The sequence below is a fragment of the Chlorocebus sabaeus genome, chromosome X (assembly GCF_047675955.1).
Source record: "Chlorocebus sabaeus isolate Y175 chromosome X, mChlSab1.0.hap1, whole genome shotgun sequence".
In the NCBI taxonomy this organism is placed as follows: Eukaryota; Metazoa; Chordata; class Mammalia; order Primates; family Cercopithecidae; genus Chlorocebus; species Chlorocebus sabaeus.
Window position 1 is genome coordinate 150,143,407 of NC_132933.1, and position 18,450 is coordinate 150,161,856.

The 18,450-nt window shown below is 45.9% G+C and overlaps 1 protein-coding gene across 1 annotated transcript in view; it reads right to left on the reverse strand.

Moving 5' to 3' along the window:
• Positions 1 to 14,574, reverse strand: part of XG (Xg glycoprotein (Xg blood group)) — a 65,298-nt gene extending 50,724 nt beyond the window's left edge. The window contains exons 1-2 of the mRNA XM_007990946.3: positions 14,096 to 14,574; positions 13,681 to 13,841 (exon numbers count right to left, since the gene is read on the reverse strand). Coding sequence (XP_007989137.3) covers positions 13,681 to 13,741 — 61 coding nt within the window. The 5' untranslated portion in view covers positions 13,742 to 13,841; positions 14,096 to 14,574. The remainder of the gene's footprint in view (positions 1 to 13,680; positions 13,842 to 14,095) is intronic.
• Between the last annotated feature and the right edge of the window lie 3,876 nt (positions 14,575 to 18,450).

Here is an 18,450-nt window from a genome sequence, read left to right on the forward strand (position 1 = left end):
CAAATCCTAAGGTCTCTCTTTGACTGCAGCTCAGCAATTCAAAAACGTATATGTGAATATATAGAAAGCACATGATAATGGTTCTTGTGACTGAACTTGTTACTGGAAAGGGTCTGAAATCAGACCCCAGGAGAGGGTTCTTGGATCTTGCACAAGAAAGAATGTGTGGTGAGTCCATAAAGTGAAAGCAAGTTTATTAGGAAAGTAGGGGAATAAAGAATGGCTACTCCATAGAGCAGCCCCAGGGCCGCTGGCGGCCCATTTATATGGTTATTTCTTGGAGTTAAACAAGGAGTGCAGTATTCATGGCTCCTCTTTTTAGACCGTAGAGGGTAACTTCCTGACATTGCCACGGCATTTGTAAACTGTCATGGCGCTGCTGGGAAGGTAGTAGTGAGGACCACCAGAGGTCACTCTCGTCGCCATCTTGGATTTGGTGAAATGTGGCCAACTTCTTTACAGCAAGCTGTTTCATCAGCAAGGTCTTTATGACCTGAATCTTGTGCCAACTTCTCATCTCATCCTGTACCTTCAGAATGCCTTGACCATCAGGGAATGTAGCCCAGCAGCTCTCGGCCTCATTTTACCCAGCCCCTACTCAAGCTGGGGTTGCCCGGGTTCGAACACCTCCAACAAACTCAACTCAGGTCCACCAGCCCGGTGCAGTAAAGCCGAACCCTGCCATCGGGATTGCAGTGTAAGGAAGTGAGGCATTTATTCCAAGCTATTTAGAGGGCATCAGGCAACTTCCTTGATGCCTTAAGACTCAACCCCCTGGGTGGCCAGTAGGTGAGGGTTTTCAATGGCAAGGAGGCAGAGGTTACAGGCAAAGCCATAATACATGCAGGCTATACATTGCTTTGACCTAAAAAGGCGGGATACCTGGAAGCAGGGGCTTCATGTGGATTCAAAGCTTCTCTGATTTGCCATCGGTTAAGGAGGTGAAGCTTTGTGTGAACATTTGGGGTCAGCAAAAATGAATGCTAGTTTTGGCCCATGGGTGTGACTTCCTCCAGCACCTCCCTGCACCCCCCTCCACACCCCTCCCGCCACCTCACGCTCCAGGGAAGGAATTGAGAACCAACCTTGGCAATGAGAATTGAGGCCTCAGTTTCTCTTACTCAACTACGAGCCAGCAGATGGCATTTTTTATTTGGCGGGGATCTGGGTTCCTGAAGATCAACTCAGGGCCATATAGTAAGATGTTACCTTGGCTGGGCATGGTGGCTCACACTGGGAATCCCAGCACTTTGGGAGGCCGGGGCGGGCAGATTACCTGAGGTCAGGAGTTCGAGACCAGACTGGCCAATATGCTGAAACCCTGTCTCTACTAAAAATACAAAAATTAGGGCGTAGTGGCGCGTACCTGTAGTCCCAGCTATCTGGGAGGCTGATGCATGAGCATCGCTTGAACCCAGGAGGTGCCAGAGGTTGCAGTGAGCCGACTGAACCACTGCACTGCAATCTGGGTGACAGAGCAAGACTCCTCTCAAAAAAGGATGTTATCTTTAGTCTTTACAGAAAAGTAAACATCTTGAGGTCCTTTCTTCCTTGGCTATTGTTCTACACTACAATCACCTTCTTGCTTATTAAGCTGCTCCATGTACTTCTCAAGGTCAGTGAGGTGCCTGGAATTTCCCTTGACATTTCCCTTGAAGGAACTCAAGGTTTTCCTTTATTTCCATGCTAGGGAGAGTGCCTGGCAGGCCCCAAAGAGACGTGTCTTTGCTCCTTCTCACTCTCTCCCAGGACGGCATGATTCACAGAACAGAAAAAATTAAATAATATGATTAGGTTAGGACTGTAGGTTACAACAGAAAATGACAAGGAAGGCTGCTGCCCCAATGGGGAATCTTATTCCCAGTGGGCCTTGTTTGCCAAGGGATGAGTTCCATTTTATCCCCATGGATAAGATGAAATCCATTCTGTTTTCTAATTGGTTATGAAGTTTTTGTTTGCAGCAGGGCAGGAAATCAAACACAGCAGGAGTCTCCTCCTGCACACCTCAACATGAATATCCAGGGACTCCCTAACACTCACGCTCACCGCGGCTGTAGACGCTGGAGCTGAGCAGGCCGCCCTGGTGCGTGATCTGCTCCTCAGAACCCATGAATCCTCCACGGTCTCAGCATCCGAGCAGCCCAGCCTCCCCCCAGAAGGTCAACCAATTGGCCCCGCTCTTGACTTCCCAGTGACCGTATTATGCAGTTGCAGATTGAAGCTGTGTTGGAGCCACTATTGGTAATGAGAGTTCAGGCCTCAGTGTATGTCTGTAGCACAACAGACAGTGTCTCCAGAGGTTGAAGTATTTGGTTTCAAAGAGGAGGGAATCATCATTCATCACAAAAGGCAAGACATCTTTGGTGCAAGGAAAACTTGAGGAAAATACCACAGACCATGCAATGGGGTACTGGTCAATGGTGTGTGGTAAACCAGTCTTCCCAGAGTGGCGTGCACGCGGATCCCTTAGGACATGGGTGACACACAGACTGTGCTTCAGCAGGTCTGGCTGGGCCCACGGCGCAGTGTTTCTCGTCAGCTCCCGGGGGATGTCAAGGCTACAGATCCACGGATCTCACTTTGCAGGACAGAGGCTTGGTCATGGCTTCCCAGAGTTGCTACAATAAAATCCCAAAGACTGGGCAGCTTAAATAACAACCTCGATTCCCTCACAGTCCTGGAGGCTGGAAGTCTGAGATCCAGGTGTGGGCAGGGCCGGTTCCTCCTGAGGCCTCTCTCCTGGGCTTGTAGATGCCGTCTTCTCCATGAGTCCCCATGTGGTCGTCCCTCTGTGGATGTCCGTGTCCTCATCTCCTTTTCTTATGAGGTGTCCTAGTCCATTTCAGGCTGCTGTGACAGCATACCATAGACTGGGTGGCTTATAAGCAACAGACATTGATTCTCTCACAGTCCTGGAGGCCGGAGGTGTGAGATCAAGGTGTGGGCAGGGCTGGTTCCTCCTGAGGCCTCTCTCCTTGGGCTGTAGATGCCGTCTTCTCCCTGTGTCCTCACGGGGTTGTCCGTCTGTGTGTCTGTGTGTCCTCATCTCCTCTTCTTATGAGGTGTCTTAGTCCATTTCAGGCTGCTATCACCGAATACCATAGACTGGGTGGCTGATACACAAAAGACATTGATTCTCCCACAGTCCTGGAGGCTGGACGTCTGAGATCAGGGTATGGGCAGGGCTGTTTCCTCCTGAGGCCTCTCTCCTGGGCTTGTAGACGCCATCTTCTCCCTGTGTCCCCATGTGATCCTCCCTCTGTGTGTATGTCTGTGTCCTCATCTGCTCTTCTTATGAGATGTCTTAGTCCATTGCAGGCTGCTATCACAGAATACCATAGGCTGGGTGGCTTAGAAACAACAGACACTGATTCTCCCACAGTCCTGGAGGCTGGGATTCTGAGATCCAGGCATGGGCAGAGGGTCATCCCTCTGTGCATGTCTGCGTCCTCATCTCTTCTTTTTATAAGGTCTGCAGTCCTGTTGGATCAGGGCCCAACCTAGTGACCTCATTTTGCCTGAATCACCTCTTTTTTTTTTTTTTTTTTTTTTGAGACAGAGTCTAGCTCTGTCGCCCAGGCTGGAGTGTAGTAGCGCGATATCGGCTCACTCTGCAATCACGAGATTGCAACCTCTGCCCCCCAGGTTCAAGCAATTCTCCTGCCTCATCCTTCCAAGTAACTGGGACTACAGGCACGCCCAGCTAATTTTGTGTGTGTGTGTGCTTTTTGTATTTTTAGTAGAGATGGGGTTTCACCATGTTAGCCAGGATGGTCTCCATCTCCTGACCTCATGATCTGCCTGCCTCAGCCTCCCAAAGTGCTGGGATTACAGGCCTGAGCCACCGCACCCCACCTGAACCACCTCTTTAAAGACCCCATCTCCAAACACAGTCACAATTGGAGGTCCTACAGGTTAGAACTTCCATTTGTAAAATTGAGGAGGGTACCATTTGGCTCACAACAGAGTTAAATCATGGGACATGGTCAACAACAATGGGGATGCCATTGGACAGCCTGGTTCAGTGGAGACAACCAGGCTTTGGCAATTTGGAGAGACAGTTTCATCTCAGCAACATCACGTGCCTGGCCCATGCCCTGAATAATACTCTTCCTTAATTTTTTTTTTTTTTTTTTTCTGTGACAGTCTTGCTCTGTTGCCCAGGCTGGAGTGCATCGGTGCTATCTCGGCTCACTGCAGTGCAATGGCGCAATCTAAGCTCACCTCTGCCTTCCGGGTTCAAGCAATTCTCTCACCTCAGCCTCCTGAGTAGCTGGGATTACAGACACATGCCTCCATGCCCAGATCAGCCCAGAATCCAGCCACATGAAGATTCCAGATCAGCCCAGAATCCAGCCACATGAAGATTCTGGATCAGCAGGTCTGTGTGGGGCTATAATTGCATTTTTTGTGATTATAATACAATAAGAAAATATTTTTTAGAAAAACCTCAGGAGGCATTCATTCGGGTTTAAGGAAATGTTCTTAGGTTGAAATGCACTTCTTTCTTTTTCTTTCTTTTCTTTTCTTTTCTTTCTTTCTTTCTTCTTTCTTTCTCTTTCTTTGTTCTGCTTCTGCTTGTTCCTCTTTGTCTTCCTTTTCTTCCTCCTCCCCTTCCCCTTCCTCCTTCCCTCTTCCTCTTCTTCCTCTTCTTCTTCTTTCTTCTTCTTCCTCTTCCTCTTCCCCTTCCTCTCCTTCTCCTCCTCCTCCTCCTCTTCCTTCTTTTGACAAGGTCTAGCTTTGTTGCCCTGGCTGCAGTGCAGTGGTGCAATCGTAGTTCACTGCAGCCCTGAACTCCTGAGCTCAAGGGATCTGTCTGCCTCAGCCTCCCAAGTAAGGAAAGCAAATGTATTTTAGATAGATAGGTCAATAGATAGGTAGATGGGATATATGATTGATTGATAGATAGATAGATAGATAGATAGATAGATAGATAGATAGATCAATAGATAGGTAGATGGGATATATGATAGATAGACAGACAGACAGATAGATAGATAGATAGATAGATAGATAGATAGATAGATAGATAGATAGATAGATAGATAAATAGATAGGTAGATGGGATATATGATAGAGAGATAGATAGACAGATAGATAGATATTGAAGATAGATATTGGAGATAGATGAACAGATAGATAATAGAGAGATAAAGAGATGATAAATAGATAGGTAGACTTTTGAGATAGATGAAAGACAGAGATATAGGTATATATAGAGTTAGATATAAACATATCTTATTGGTTCTATTTCTTTGGAGAAACTTGACTCATATACATATTAACAAAGATCAAGAAGAAGAAAATTTTAAAAATCACCCCAATCCCAGCATGTGCTGTTTTTTGGGAGACAGATAGATTTGCAAATGTTTTTTAAGCTTTTATAAAATCTAATTTTGCCACATAAAAATGTGAAGATTTTTGTGGATGCGATGACTCCTCTTGGGTTTTTAAACATCTGAAGCACTCCCAGAGGCTGGGATTCACAGGCCACAGCAGAGTTTCCCAGCCTCAGCACTGTGGCTGGACACATGGCTGACAGGTTTAAGTGCCTCTGGCCCCTGATCCATTGGGAGAATCCCCAGAAGCTTAGCAGTGTCTGGGAGAGCTCCATCTGGAGGCAGAACCCCACTTTTCTACCCTCTGTGTGCCAATAAGAGAGAGGAAAATGACTGGAATGGGGGGGCCTCAAAGGAAGGGTCAGTTGTTATCCAAGGAAGGGGAGACATTTCTTGGACTATGTGCTCCAATATTTGCCAGATGTCTTCACACTCAGGTGCCAAATAGCCATGGACTGTTTCTGCACAGCCCCTTCCTACTCCAACAAGGAAACTATGGAAAGCTTAGCTTCTGGGTTATATGTGCAATGGCTCTATGCCGTATGAGGGAAAGATCCTACAAGTGCATTCTGATAGTCAGATCCATTTAAAAATGCCCCAGACAACTATACCATTCCTCCTATACTGTACGGTACAACTATACCTCCAGACAACTATACCTCCTATAGTGTACAGGAGCATGACATTTCCAACCTGTCCCCTTTCCCAGGGTTAGAAGTTATGACTAACAGCAGGTTCTCCACTACAGCACTAATGACACTTGGAGCTGCATAACTCTCTGTCATGGGTGCTGTCCTGTGCACTGTAAGGTGTTGAACAACGTGCCTTGTCTCCACCCACCAGATGCCAGAACACCCATCCCAGTGCAACTACCAAAACTGTTTCCAGACATTGCCAAGTGTTACTTGAGGAACACAATTATCCCTGGGGAGCAGAAGAATGTCATAGATAGATGATGGACAGCTAGATAAATAGGCTGATAGATGGATGGATAGTAGATAGGTAGGTAGATAGATAGATAGATAGACAATCAGATAGATAGATAGATAGATAGATAGATAGATAGATAGATAGATATGAGAGTTGAATAGTTGGAGAAGTAGGTAGAAAGATAGATACATAGATAATAGAGATGAGAGTTGGATAGTTGGAGAAGTAGGTAGAAAGATAGATAGGTAGATAGATGATAGACAGATAGATAGATGATAGATGATAGACAGATAGATAGGTAGATAGATGATAGACAGATAGATGATAGATGATAGATAGATAGGTAGATAGATGATAGACAGATAGATAGATGATAGATGATAGATAGGTAGATAGATGATAGATAGATAGATGATAGATGATAGACAGATAGGTAGATAGATGATAGACAGATAGATAGATGATAGATGATAGACATGAGAGTTGGTTAGGGAAGTAGATAGATAGACAGACAGATAGATAATAGAGATGAGAGTTGGATAGTTAGATAAGTAGGCAGAATAATAGATGATAGAGAATCAATAAATGAGAAAATTTTTGGCAGATAGATCAACACATAGATTAGACAGATAATAAGTGGATATAATAGAGACAGATAGATCAATGGATAATGATAGATAGATAGATAGATGATTGATAGATAGATAGATAGATAGATAGATAGATAGATAGATAGATGACAGAAAAATCATTGACAGAGATAGATAATAAACGACAGGTAGAAAAATCATTGACATAGATAATCAATAAATGACAGATAGATAATAGGTGGATATAGTAGAGACAAATAGGTCGATGGATAATGGTAGATGATAGATAGGTCTATAGATAGGCAGACAGACAGACAGTATCTCTCATGCTAAGGCAACATTCCTCAACCTCAGTCCTACTGACATATGAGGTTGGATCATTATTTTCTGTGGGGCATCCTGTGCACTGCAGGGTGTTGAGCAGCATCCCTGGGCTCCACCCGCTAGTTGCCAGGAGCATCCCTGCCTCAAGATATTGACAAGTGTCCCTGTGGATAAACATGATCCCTGGTTGAGAATGGCTAGATGGCAGCATCTGTACCTGGGGCTGTCACCTTGGGCCTGCATAGATTGAATGACACATGACCGAACTGGAGACCACAGAGCTGCCTCCCCACTGTGGCAGGGATCCATGAGACTCCACCCAAAGGTAACCAGATGGTTGCACACAGAGTCATCATCTCTTAGAAGAAGCACATAGCTCCACTTGGGCATCGCCTGGGGTGCTTCTTAAGATGCAGGTCTCCCAGCTCCCAAATGCCCGACCCACGCCTACTGAATAAAGACCTCAGTGGGTGGGGACCGGGATGGCGCTTTTAATACCTCCTCCCTTCAAGGTGATGACCTGCACATCAAAGACAGAGAATCACCGCACTAAATGGCTGCAGTGCCCAAGGTAACAATGGCAGGGAAATGACCCATTTGTAGTTCCCTTTCCAAGCTACAAATTTGCTAGATCAAAGGATGGTTGCAGAGAAGGAGGGGGCAGGGAGAGAGGCGGCACCAGAATGGAAGCAAGTCAAGAAAAAAAACTGAGACATAGGATGAGGCTGGTGTGGTTTGGGGTTCTGTACCCTGGCATGGTATGGCTTCTTACCTTAGGCGATCATCAAAACTTTTTTTTTTTTTTTTTTTTTTTTGAGATGGAGTCTTACTCTGTCACCCAAGCTGGAGTGCAGTGGTACAATCTCAGCTTATTGCAACCTCTTCCTCCCAGGTTCAAGTGATTCTTCTGCCTGAGCCTCCTGAATAGCTGAGATTACAGACAATCCCCACCATGCCTGGCTAATTTTTGTGTTTTTAGTAGAAACAGCGTTCTGTCATGTTGGCCAGGCTGTTCTCAAACTCCTGACCTCAAGTGATCCACCCAGCTTGGCCTCCTAAACTGCTGGGATTACAAACATGAGCCACTGTGCCCAGCCCACAACTTCTCCATATCCCAGTTTTTAGAAGTCAACTAAACAGCCTGTGACAACCTAACGCAGCAAGTAATGAAAAGTACTTGGCACAACACCTGACTTATCTTTACTCAACAGGAAGTACTCAGAAATATGATGTGCTACTGTTCAGAGGTCTGAGTGGTCTTTTTCATAAGTTTTTTTAGTCTCTACATAGAAACACAGCTCTGTACAAACGCACACACATTTTAAGTCATGTTGATACGGACAGGAGGCAGGAAGATACTAGATAGAAGAGGGCAGTTCCCCAGCAAAGGCCCCACCCTCAAGCCTGGAAACCTGTCGTCCTAAATGGAAACAGGCATTCCTATTTTTGTACCCAAATGTTGCCTTTTGATCCACCATGCACCCTGTCCTGTACCCATATAAACGCCAAACCCCAAACCCCAGACCCCACGTGCAGACAGACTGATGAGCAGAAAAGCAGAGGAACTGAAGAGCAGCACAGCAGAGAAGGAGAGAAGAGAAGGAACATCTGAACACTGAGAGGTGTTCAGCTGGGGATGGCTGGAGAAGAGATCAGCTGCAGGACAACCAAACTTCAGGGGAAGATCATCTTCCCACTCCATCCCCTTTCCAGCTCCCCAACCATCCCACTGAGAGTCACCTCCATCTGGCAACAAACATTTCTGCATTTACCATCCTTCAGTTTGTTCATGTGACCTGATTCTTCCTGGACGCTGGACAAGAACCCAGGTACCAGCCAGGCGCAGTGGCTCAAGCCTGTAATCCCAGCACTCTGGGAGGCCGAGACGGGTGGATCACGAGGTCAGGAGATCGAGACCATCCTGGCTAACACGGTGAAACCCCGTCTCTACCAAAAAAATACAAAAAACTAGCCGGGCGAGGTGGCAGGCGCCTGTAGTCCCAGCTACTCAGGAGGCTGAGGCAGGAGAATGGCATAAACCCGGGAGGCGGAGCTTGCAGTGAGCTGAGATCCAGCCACTGCACTCCAGCCTGGGTGACAGAGTGAGACTCTGTCTCAAAAAAAAAGAACCCGGGTACCAAGAGGGCACTGAGCTAGTTAACACTTAAGCCACCTGCAGATGGCAGAGCTAAAAGGGCACCGTAACACACCCACTGGGGCTTCAGGGGTCACAGGCACCCACCCCTAGATGCCACCATGGGGCCCAGAGCTCAAACACACTCATGCTAGCTGCTGTATCTGCCTATCTGCAAGCTCTGCCTCCCAAAAGAGGTTTCAGTGTGTGGTGGTCAAACAGATGAACCACATCCCTGTCACACGTCCTGTGAGGGGGGTCAGGAAACTCTCAGGTTTCAAATCTGATAAGGGAATAATGTACAATAGACTTGGAAGAGACTGTCTTAGCTGGTGTATATCCTGGACATGTATCCTTTTCTTTTCTTTTAATTTATTTTTAATTGATTCATAACAGATGTACATAGCTTCAGGGTACATGTAATAATTTAATACATTTATATAATTTGTAAAGATCAAATCAGTGTACTTGGGATATCCATCCACCTTAAATATTTGTCTTTTCTTCATGTTAGAACCATTCCAACTCTTCTATTTTGAAATCTACAATAGATTATTGTAAACTAAAGTCACCCTACTGATTATCTAACACTAGTGCTTATTTCTTCTATCAAACCCTATAATTTTCTTTTTTTCCCTCAATAAATGACATTTCATACACTGCCCTTTGAGGTTTCCACTTCTGGTTCTCAGCTGTTAGAAGTAAACATGTGCCATGGTGGTTTGCTGCACCTGTCAACCCGTCACGTAAGCATTAAGCCCCACATGCATTAGCTATTTATTCTGATCAATAATCTGTTTTCTTAAGTACTTCGTAGCAATCATCCCACCAGCCTTGCAGAATGTTTCTTGGGAATGTGCTCCGTTTCCAGCTGGTGATGGCTGAGGATGTAACAGGGTCATCTGTGCATTTAAGGAATTACCCAGGACATACCCAGCTGTTGAGTTCACATCATCGTATTTACACAGAAGGGCCCTGATCCAGACCTCCCTTTCTTTCCAGTCCCTCCTGTAACGTCCCTATGGGGCGCTGCTTGTGTCAGACGCACTGGAACCAGAGCGACTCCATCTTGAAAAGGGGCTGGGCAATAGAAGGCTGAGACCTACTGGACTGCATTCCCTGATGAGTAAGGCATTCTGAGTCACAGGATGAGATTGAAGGTCTGCACAAGATACAGGTCATAAAGACCTTGCTGATAAAACAGGTTGTAGTAAAGAAGCTGGCCAAAACCTACCAAAACCCAGAAGGTGACGAGAGTGACCTCTGGTTGTCCTCACCGTTACACTCCCACCAGCACCATGACAGTTACAAATGCCATGGCAACGTCAGGAACTCTGCATGGTCGAAAAAGGGGAGGCAGGAATAATCCACCCCTTCTTTAGCATATCAAGAAATAACCATAAAAGTGGGCAACCAGCAGCTCTCAGGGCTGCTCTGTCTGTGGAGTAGCCATTCCTTTCTTCCTTTACTTTCCTAATAAACTTGCTTTCACTTTACAGACTTGCCCTGAATTCTTTATTGAGCGAGATCCAAGAACCCTGTCTTAGGCTCTGGATCCGGACCTTTTTCCTGTAACACCCGGAGAAGGGATGATTCTGATTTTCAGAAGACAAGGCTTGGGATAGAGCAGGATGCTCATTGGAGTCTTCCCAGAGAGAGCTGCAAGACAGCGCAGATTCTGCTGCCAGCTGCCCCCGTCCAAATCCTCAGTGCCTCAGTTTACCCATATCTGTGAGGGTTAATACTGAATGTCAACTTGATCGGATTGAAGGATACAAACTAACGATCCTGGGTGGGTCTGTGAGGGTGTTGCCAAAGGAGATTAACATCTGAGTCAGTGAACTGGAAGGGGCGGACCCACCCTCAATCTGGGCGGGCACCCTCTCATCAGCTGCCACTGTGGCTAGAACATAAGCAGGCAGAAAAATGTGAAAAGCGACACTGGCCTAGTGTTCCGGGCTACATCTTTCTCCCGTGCTGGATGCTGGCACATCAGACTCCAAGTTCTTTGGTTTTGGAACCTGCACTGGCTCTCCTTGCTCCTCAGCCTGCAGATGGTCTATTGTGGGAGCTTGTGATCGTGTGAGTTCATACTTAATAAACTCCTCTCTCTATATCTATTTCTATTGCATGAGCTCTGTTCCTCTAGAGAACCCTGACTAATACACCATCTGTAAAATGACATCAGGCACGACACTCCCGTCATAGGGCTGAGGGACAATCAACTAAGTTAATCCATGCCTAGTGCATAGGAAGTGCTGGTGTCATTCAAAGAATTTAGCACGGGACACGGTGTGGTGGCTGATGCCTGTAATCTCATGATTTGGGGAGGCCAAGGCAGGAGGATCGTTTCAGCTTAAAAGTTCTAGTCCAGCCTGGACAACATAGTGAGATCCCATCTCTACAAAAAGTTTTAAAAACTAGTCAGGCATGGCGGCAAATGCCTGTAGTCCCAGCTACTCTGGAGGCTGAGGTGGGAGGTTTGTTTGAACCCCTGGGGTGAAGGCTGCAGTGAGCTATGATGGAACCACTGCACTCCAGTCTAGGTGACACAGTGGGCCCCTCCCTCAAAAAAAGTTAAAACACATTTTAAAAAGAAAACATTTTATGTCATAAGTGCGTTTAATACAACTACCCTACCAAATGCCATAGCTTAGGCTTACCTGCCTTGAAAGTTCTCAGAACACTTCCATCAGCCAATGGATGGACAAATCATCTAGCACAAAGTCGACTTTGTAATGAGGTTTTGCACACCTCACATAATTTATTGAATATTGTACTGAAAGTGAAAAACAGAATGGCTGTATGGGGCCGGGCACGGTAGCGCACACTTTTAATTCCAGCGTTTTGGGAGGCCGAGGCAGGTGGATCACCTTAGGTCAGGAGTTCGAGACCAGCCTGGCCAACATGGTGAAACCTAGTCTCTACTACAAATACAAAAATTAGCTGGGTGTGGTGGGCAGGCTCCTATAATCCCAGCTACTTGAGATGCTGAGGCAGGAGAATTGCTTGAATCCAGGAGGTGGAGGTTGCAATGAGCTGAGATTGTGCCATTGCGCTCCAGCCTGGACAACAGAACAACACTACATCTCAAAAAAAAAAAAAAAAAAAAGAATAGTTTTATGAGTACTCAAAGTACAGTTTTAGTTTGTACTGAATGCATACCAATTTTGCACCATTGTGAAGTTGAAAAATCTTAAATTGAACCATCGTGTCAAACCATCGTAAGTTGGGGACTGTCTGTATACTGCACTTTGTAGAAGTTGATTGGCCCAGGGGGATATGTTTAACCTTTGGCTCTTACTATGAATGATATAAACTCCTGGAAGCACTTTTCTGGGGAGGTGGGTTTACTGTTGAACATCTCCCTGTAAACAGAAACTAATGAATGCATTGCCGCATCGTCCACTCGCTAGGTGAGATCTGAAGACAGCACGGAATAATAAAAAATTCTCACTGCAGATCCCAGACTATGTCCACCAGGATCTATCCATCCCAGCATTGCCTCTGCCCGTAAACAGCCAACTCCAATCTTAATGACATCCAAGTCTTTAAACAGGATAAACAGGAAGTGCTGCCACAGGAACATCTGAATGATGTGTTTTCATTCCTAACAGAAATACTTCTCCCTGTTCAGATTCGCCTGGGTATTCCCTTCTCTGGAATCGCCACATTAAAATGACCAAAGAAACTTACTCAATTGTTGTTCAAATCCTATTCTTTATGAATTCATTGGAGTTTCTCAAAGAGGTCCTCACACGGAACTAAAAACTCTAATCTTGGAGTCTGGGACAGCCAGCCTGCAAGTTCATGTTGAAGTTTTTGAGGTAAAACTATTCAGGTGGTTTTCATTTGCAAGAATGAATGACAGTATTTAGGAAAAGGTTTAAAAATCTGAACAAATGCAACCCTTCTGGCAAATGAATCTCTAATAATTCGCCCCATGGGATGAAGTAGTTTCAGCTCTATTTTTACCATATGGAAATGGTCAGAACTAATTTTTAAAATCAGAAAGAAATGATTGACATTCCCCATATGCCCAGTCACGCTTGAATCGTGGAGTTAAACAGGTCATTTTTTAAACGCTTGGGACACACGGATCAAAACAGGAAAATATGGTGAATATCTAAATTCTATCAGCTAACATCCTGCCCTTCTGGATCTCATTCCCAGTTTCCAAATTGGAGCAGCCCGTCTTCTCCCTCCCCTCTCAGCCACCCATCGCTCTTAGTCTCCTTTCTAATCCCATTGGGCAAATTATCCCCATTCACTTCATAGCACCTCCTTTGGAAGGAGTTTCTTAAAGCAAGAAGAGAAAAATCCACGCCCAGGCAGATCTCCCGCAAAGCAAAATGCCTCTTACCTCGGGCGTGCATTAGAAAACACAGGAACGCAAGACAAGGAAGTCCCCACCAGCTCTCCATAGTTTGCTTCAGGATGCAAGAACCTCAGCGGACTCCCCAGCCAAGCGGATTGTGAGATCTGGCCTCTCCACCCTCCTGTTGTTGACTTCTGGTCTCCCAGCTTGGAAGGAAGGGAAGGGATGTCTTCAAGTGGAAAATATGAACCGAACTGCCAGAAACAAATGGGCTCCAAGCTCAGATCCCACACTCCACAGCTGAAAACCTGTGGGACCAGTGTAGGCACGCTCAGTCACGTCTCGGAGCCAGCCTCCCCGGGCTGCCCCACCAATCCGCAGCAGCGCAGAGGATGGGGACACCGGGGTGGTTCCCCAGCGCCAATGGGCAGCTCAGGCTTCTGGAAGCCGGCACACTTACTTGGCAACTCTGCTCGCTGCGGGCGTGGGAGCTGTAGCAAGTTCAAAGTCACCAACCCAGAAACCAGAGAAGACACTGGCCGCCTGTATCTTCCTCCTGCAGTACGTGATCGTCCAGCGATACCCAGTGTGGCGCTAACTCACACGTCAGTGCAAAGACCTCAGTTGAAGTCTTGGCTTTTATACCTAACAAACTCAGCGACTTCCGAGACGGATTTATCATCCTCAGCCTTCAGTTGTCTTGTAGATGGCAGAACTAATATTTCAGCAGAGACTGTTGTTCAGGAAAAGCAGATGACACGTGGCTTTTGTGGCTTTCACTTAAATCTGAGACATTTTATCTAACTACCAAAATTTACATCTTCTATTTGAAATCTCCCTGGAGAAGAAATATGACTGGATAGCTCAGTTTGATGATTAATCCTGCTTTCACAATGGTTATTATTATATTTTTCCCTGCAGATCTGTGACTGTGTCTAATTTATCCATATACAACTCGTAGGTTAACCCTTACACTCTACCTACCCCGAAGCAGTAGGCAAGAACTTACAAAGTTAGCATTTGCAAACAGCTTTGAAGTCCTCTGGTAACTAGATTAGCTGCAGGAGAAAGGGGAAAGTCAGTCTTAGTTATGAGGGCAGCTTCTGAATTCCTGGAGAAGCAGAATTCATGGCAAACAGACCCCAAAGGAGAAATAAACCTTGGACTTTTCTCTCTGCAGATGTGAGCACTTGGAAGTGCTACATCTGTTCATGTTGTTGATCTGGTGTTTGGGATTTGTCTTCTATGTAATATCTTCTTTCTTTCCTTCCCTCCCTCCTTCCTTCCTTCCTTTCTTTTCTTTTTTTTTTTTTTTTTTTTTTGACAGAGTCTCACTCTGTTGCCCAGGCTGGAGTGCAGTGATGTGATCTCGGCTCACTACAAACTCCGCCTCTCAGGTTCAAGCAATTCTCCTGCCTCAGCCGCCCAAGTAGCTGGGATTACAGGCACCTGACACCACGCCCGGCTAAATTCTGTATTTTTAGTACAGACAGGGTTTCACCTGCATTGCCCAGGCTGGTCTTGAATTCCTGACCTCAAGTGATCCACCTGCCTCGGCTTCCCAAAGTGCTGGGATTACAGTCACCGTGCCTGGACTGCAACGTCTTTATAAAGGTAAGCTACTTGGATGGATTAAGTTCCTGTGCAAACAGGGGTATGTGTGTATGTGCATTTGTGTGTGCGTGTGTGTGCACGTGCGTGTGCATGTGTGTGGGTGTGCATATTTGTGTATCTGCGTGCGTGTGCATGTGTGCACGTGAGTGTGTGCATACGTGTGCACGTGCGTGCAGGTGGACGTGTGCATGTATGTGTGAGTGTGTCTGTGAGTGTGTGCATGTGTGTGCATGTGTGTGTGCACATGTACGTGTGTGTGCATGTGTATGTGTGTGCATGTGTGCGCATGTGTGTGCATGTGTGTGCATGTGTGTGTGCGCATATGGGGGAAATGCTCTAAGGCAGTTAGCTTGTGCAATCTCTAAACTCTGAATGGTGGAGTCCAGAAAGCAGTTGATGCATTTAGAAAGATACTTCCTTCAAAGTCCCCTGACCCTAAAGAGGACTGACACTGTGACACCTGCTACAAAGTGGATGGAAGTCAAAAACCGGATGCTGAGTTACAGAAAACAGACACAGAAGAACGCATTGTGTAGGATTCCATTTCTCTGAAATGTCCAGAACAGGCAAATCTGCAGAGAGTGAAAGCGCATTGCTGGTTGCCAGGGGCTGGGAAGACATGGGAATGGGTATATTATGAGTTGCATTTTGTCCCCCCACAAACTTCATATATTGAAACCCTACCCTTCAGTACTTCAGAATGTGACTTTCTTTGGAAATAAGATCTTTGCAGATGTATTACTTTGGTGCAAAAGCAATTGCAATTTTCACCATGACTTTTGTTTGTTTGTTTGTTTGTTTGTTTGTTTGAGACACAGGCTCACTCTGTCACCCAGGCTGGAGTGCAGTGACTCGATCTCTGCTCACTGCAACTTCTGCCTCCTGAGTTCAAGTGATTCTCCTGCGTCAGCCTCCTGACTAGCTGGAATTACAGGCATGCACCACCACACCCCGTTAATTTTTGCATTTTTAGTAGAAACGAGGTTTCACTATGTTGGCCAGGCTGGTCTCAAACTTCTGACCTCATAATTCACCCACCTTGGCCTCTCAAAGTGTTGAGATTACAGGCAGGAGCTAGCATGCCCAGCCCCTCGCCATTACTTTTAAAGGCGAAAACCGCAATTACTTTTGCACCAACCTAATCATTAGTTAAGATGAGGTCATACTGGAACAGGATGGACCCCAATGCAATATGATTGGTATTTTAAAAGAAGAGAGAAATCTGGACACCGACATGCACACAGGGAGAAGGCCTTGAGAACATGAAGTGGGAGATTGGGGTGATGCACCTACAAGCCAAGGGATATTGGCAGCAAACCACTGGACGCAACAGGAGGGGCATGGAATCCATTCTACCTCACAGCGTCAGAAGAAATCAGCCCTGCTGGCTGGGCTCAGTGGCTCACGTCTGTAATCCCAGCACTTTGGGAGGCTGAGGCGGGCAGATCAGTAGAGATTAGAAGTTCGAGACCAGCCTGGCCAACATGGTGAAACCCCATTTCTACTAAAAATACAAAAATTAGCTAGGCATGGTGGCATGAGCCTGTAATCCCAGCTACTTGGGAAGCTGAGGCAGGAGAATCGCTTGAACCCGGGAGGCAGAGGTTGCAGTGAGCTGAGATTGTGCCACTGCACTCCAGATTAGGCAACAGAAACAGAGTGAGACTCTGTCAGAAAGAAAGAGAAAGAGAGAGCAAGAGAGAGAGAGAAGAAAGAAGGAAAGAAGGAAAGAAAGAAAGAAAGAAGGAAGGAAGGAAAGGAAGGAAGGAAGGAAGGAAGGAAGGAAGAAAGGAAGGAAGGGGAAAAAGAAAGAGAGAAAGAAAAGAAAGAAAGAGAAGAAAGAAAGGAAGGAAGGAGAAAAAGAGAGAAAGGAAAGAAAGAAAGAAAAAGAAAGAAAGAAAGAAAGAAAGAAAGAAAGAAAGAAAGAAAGAAAGAAAGAGAGAGAAAGAAAGAAAGAGAAAGAAAGAAAGAAAGAAAAAGAAAGAAAGAGAAAGAGGAAGGGGAAAGGGAAGGAAAGGAAGGAAGGAAGGAAGGATGGAAGGAAGGAAGGAAGGAAGGAAGGACGGACAGATGGACGGGAGGGAGGCAGGGACCCACCCTGTTTGGGACCCACCCTGTTTGCACCTTGATTTCAGACCTCTATGCTCCAGAACTGTGACGCTTAACTGTCTGTTTTTCAAGCCCCCTCCCCAGTTTGAAGCATGTTTTTATGACAGTCCCCAGGAAGCCAATATAAAAAACAGCTGCTAATGCGATTTCTTTTGGGGGCAGTGAAATTATCTTGGAACCAGGTAGAAGTGGTGGCCACACAACACTGTGAAAGCAGCAAGCGCCCTGAGTTGTTCACTTTAAAATGGTGAATTCTCCTGTCATCCCAGCACTTTCGGAGGCTGAGGCTGGTAGACCACCTGAGGTCAGGAGTTAGAGACCAGCCTGGCCAACGTGATGAAACCCATCCCTACTAAAAATACAAAAATTAGCCAGATGTGGTGGTGGCTGCCTGTAATCCCAACTACTTGGCAGGTTGAGGCACGAGAATCACCCGAACCCGGGAAGTGGAGGTTGCAATGAGACGAGATCACGCCAGCCGGGGCAACAGAGACTCCGTGTCAAAAAAACAAAACAACAACAACAAAAAACAACAGTTAATTCTATGATTTGTGAATTTCACCCTAATTTAAAAAAAAGTTTCCCAAAAGGTAGTGAGGAATTAGGTTAAATGGTTGAATTCAGGAAATCCTCTCAGATTGCAAAATAATTGCTATGATTGCCACCATGCCCACCATGTGCCAGACAGTGTTGTATTTCACATGCTTCTTAAGGCAAGAGTAGACAAGCTTCCCTGTAGGTCAGATAGTAAAAGCATTTACCTTTGCAAACCGTGTCGATTCTGCCGCAATATGGAACCAATGTCTGTGTGCCAAGTGGCCTTGATGGACATAAAAATTTGAGTGTCACATAATTTTCATGCATTACAAAATACTATTGTTCTTTGGAATTTTAAAAATTATTCAGACATGTAAAAACCATTCTTGGCTGGGCACCGTGACTCATGTCTGTAATTCCAGGACTTTGAGAGCCAGCGGCAGGCGGATCATTGAGGCCAGGAGTTCGAAACCAGCCTGGCCAACATGGTGAACCCTGTCTCTACTAAAAACACAAAAAGTAGCCGGGCGTGGTGGCGCATGCCTATAGTTCCAG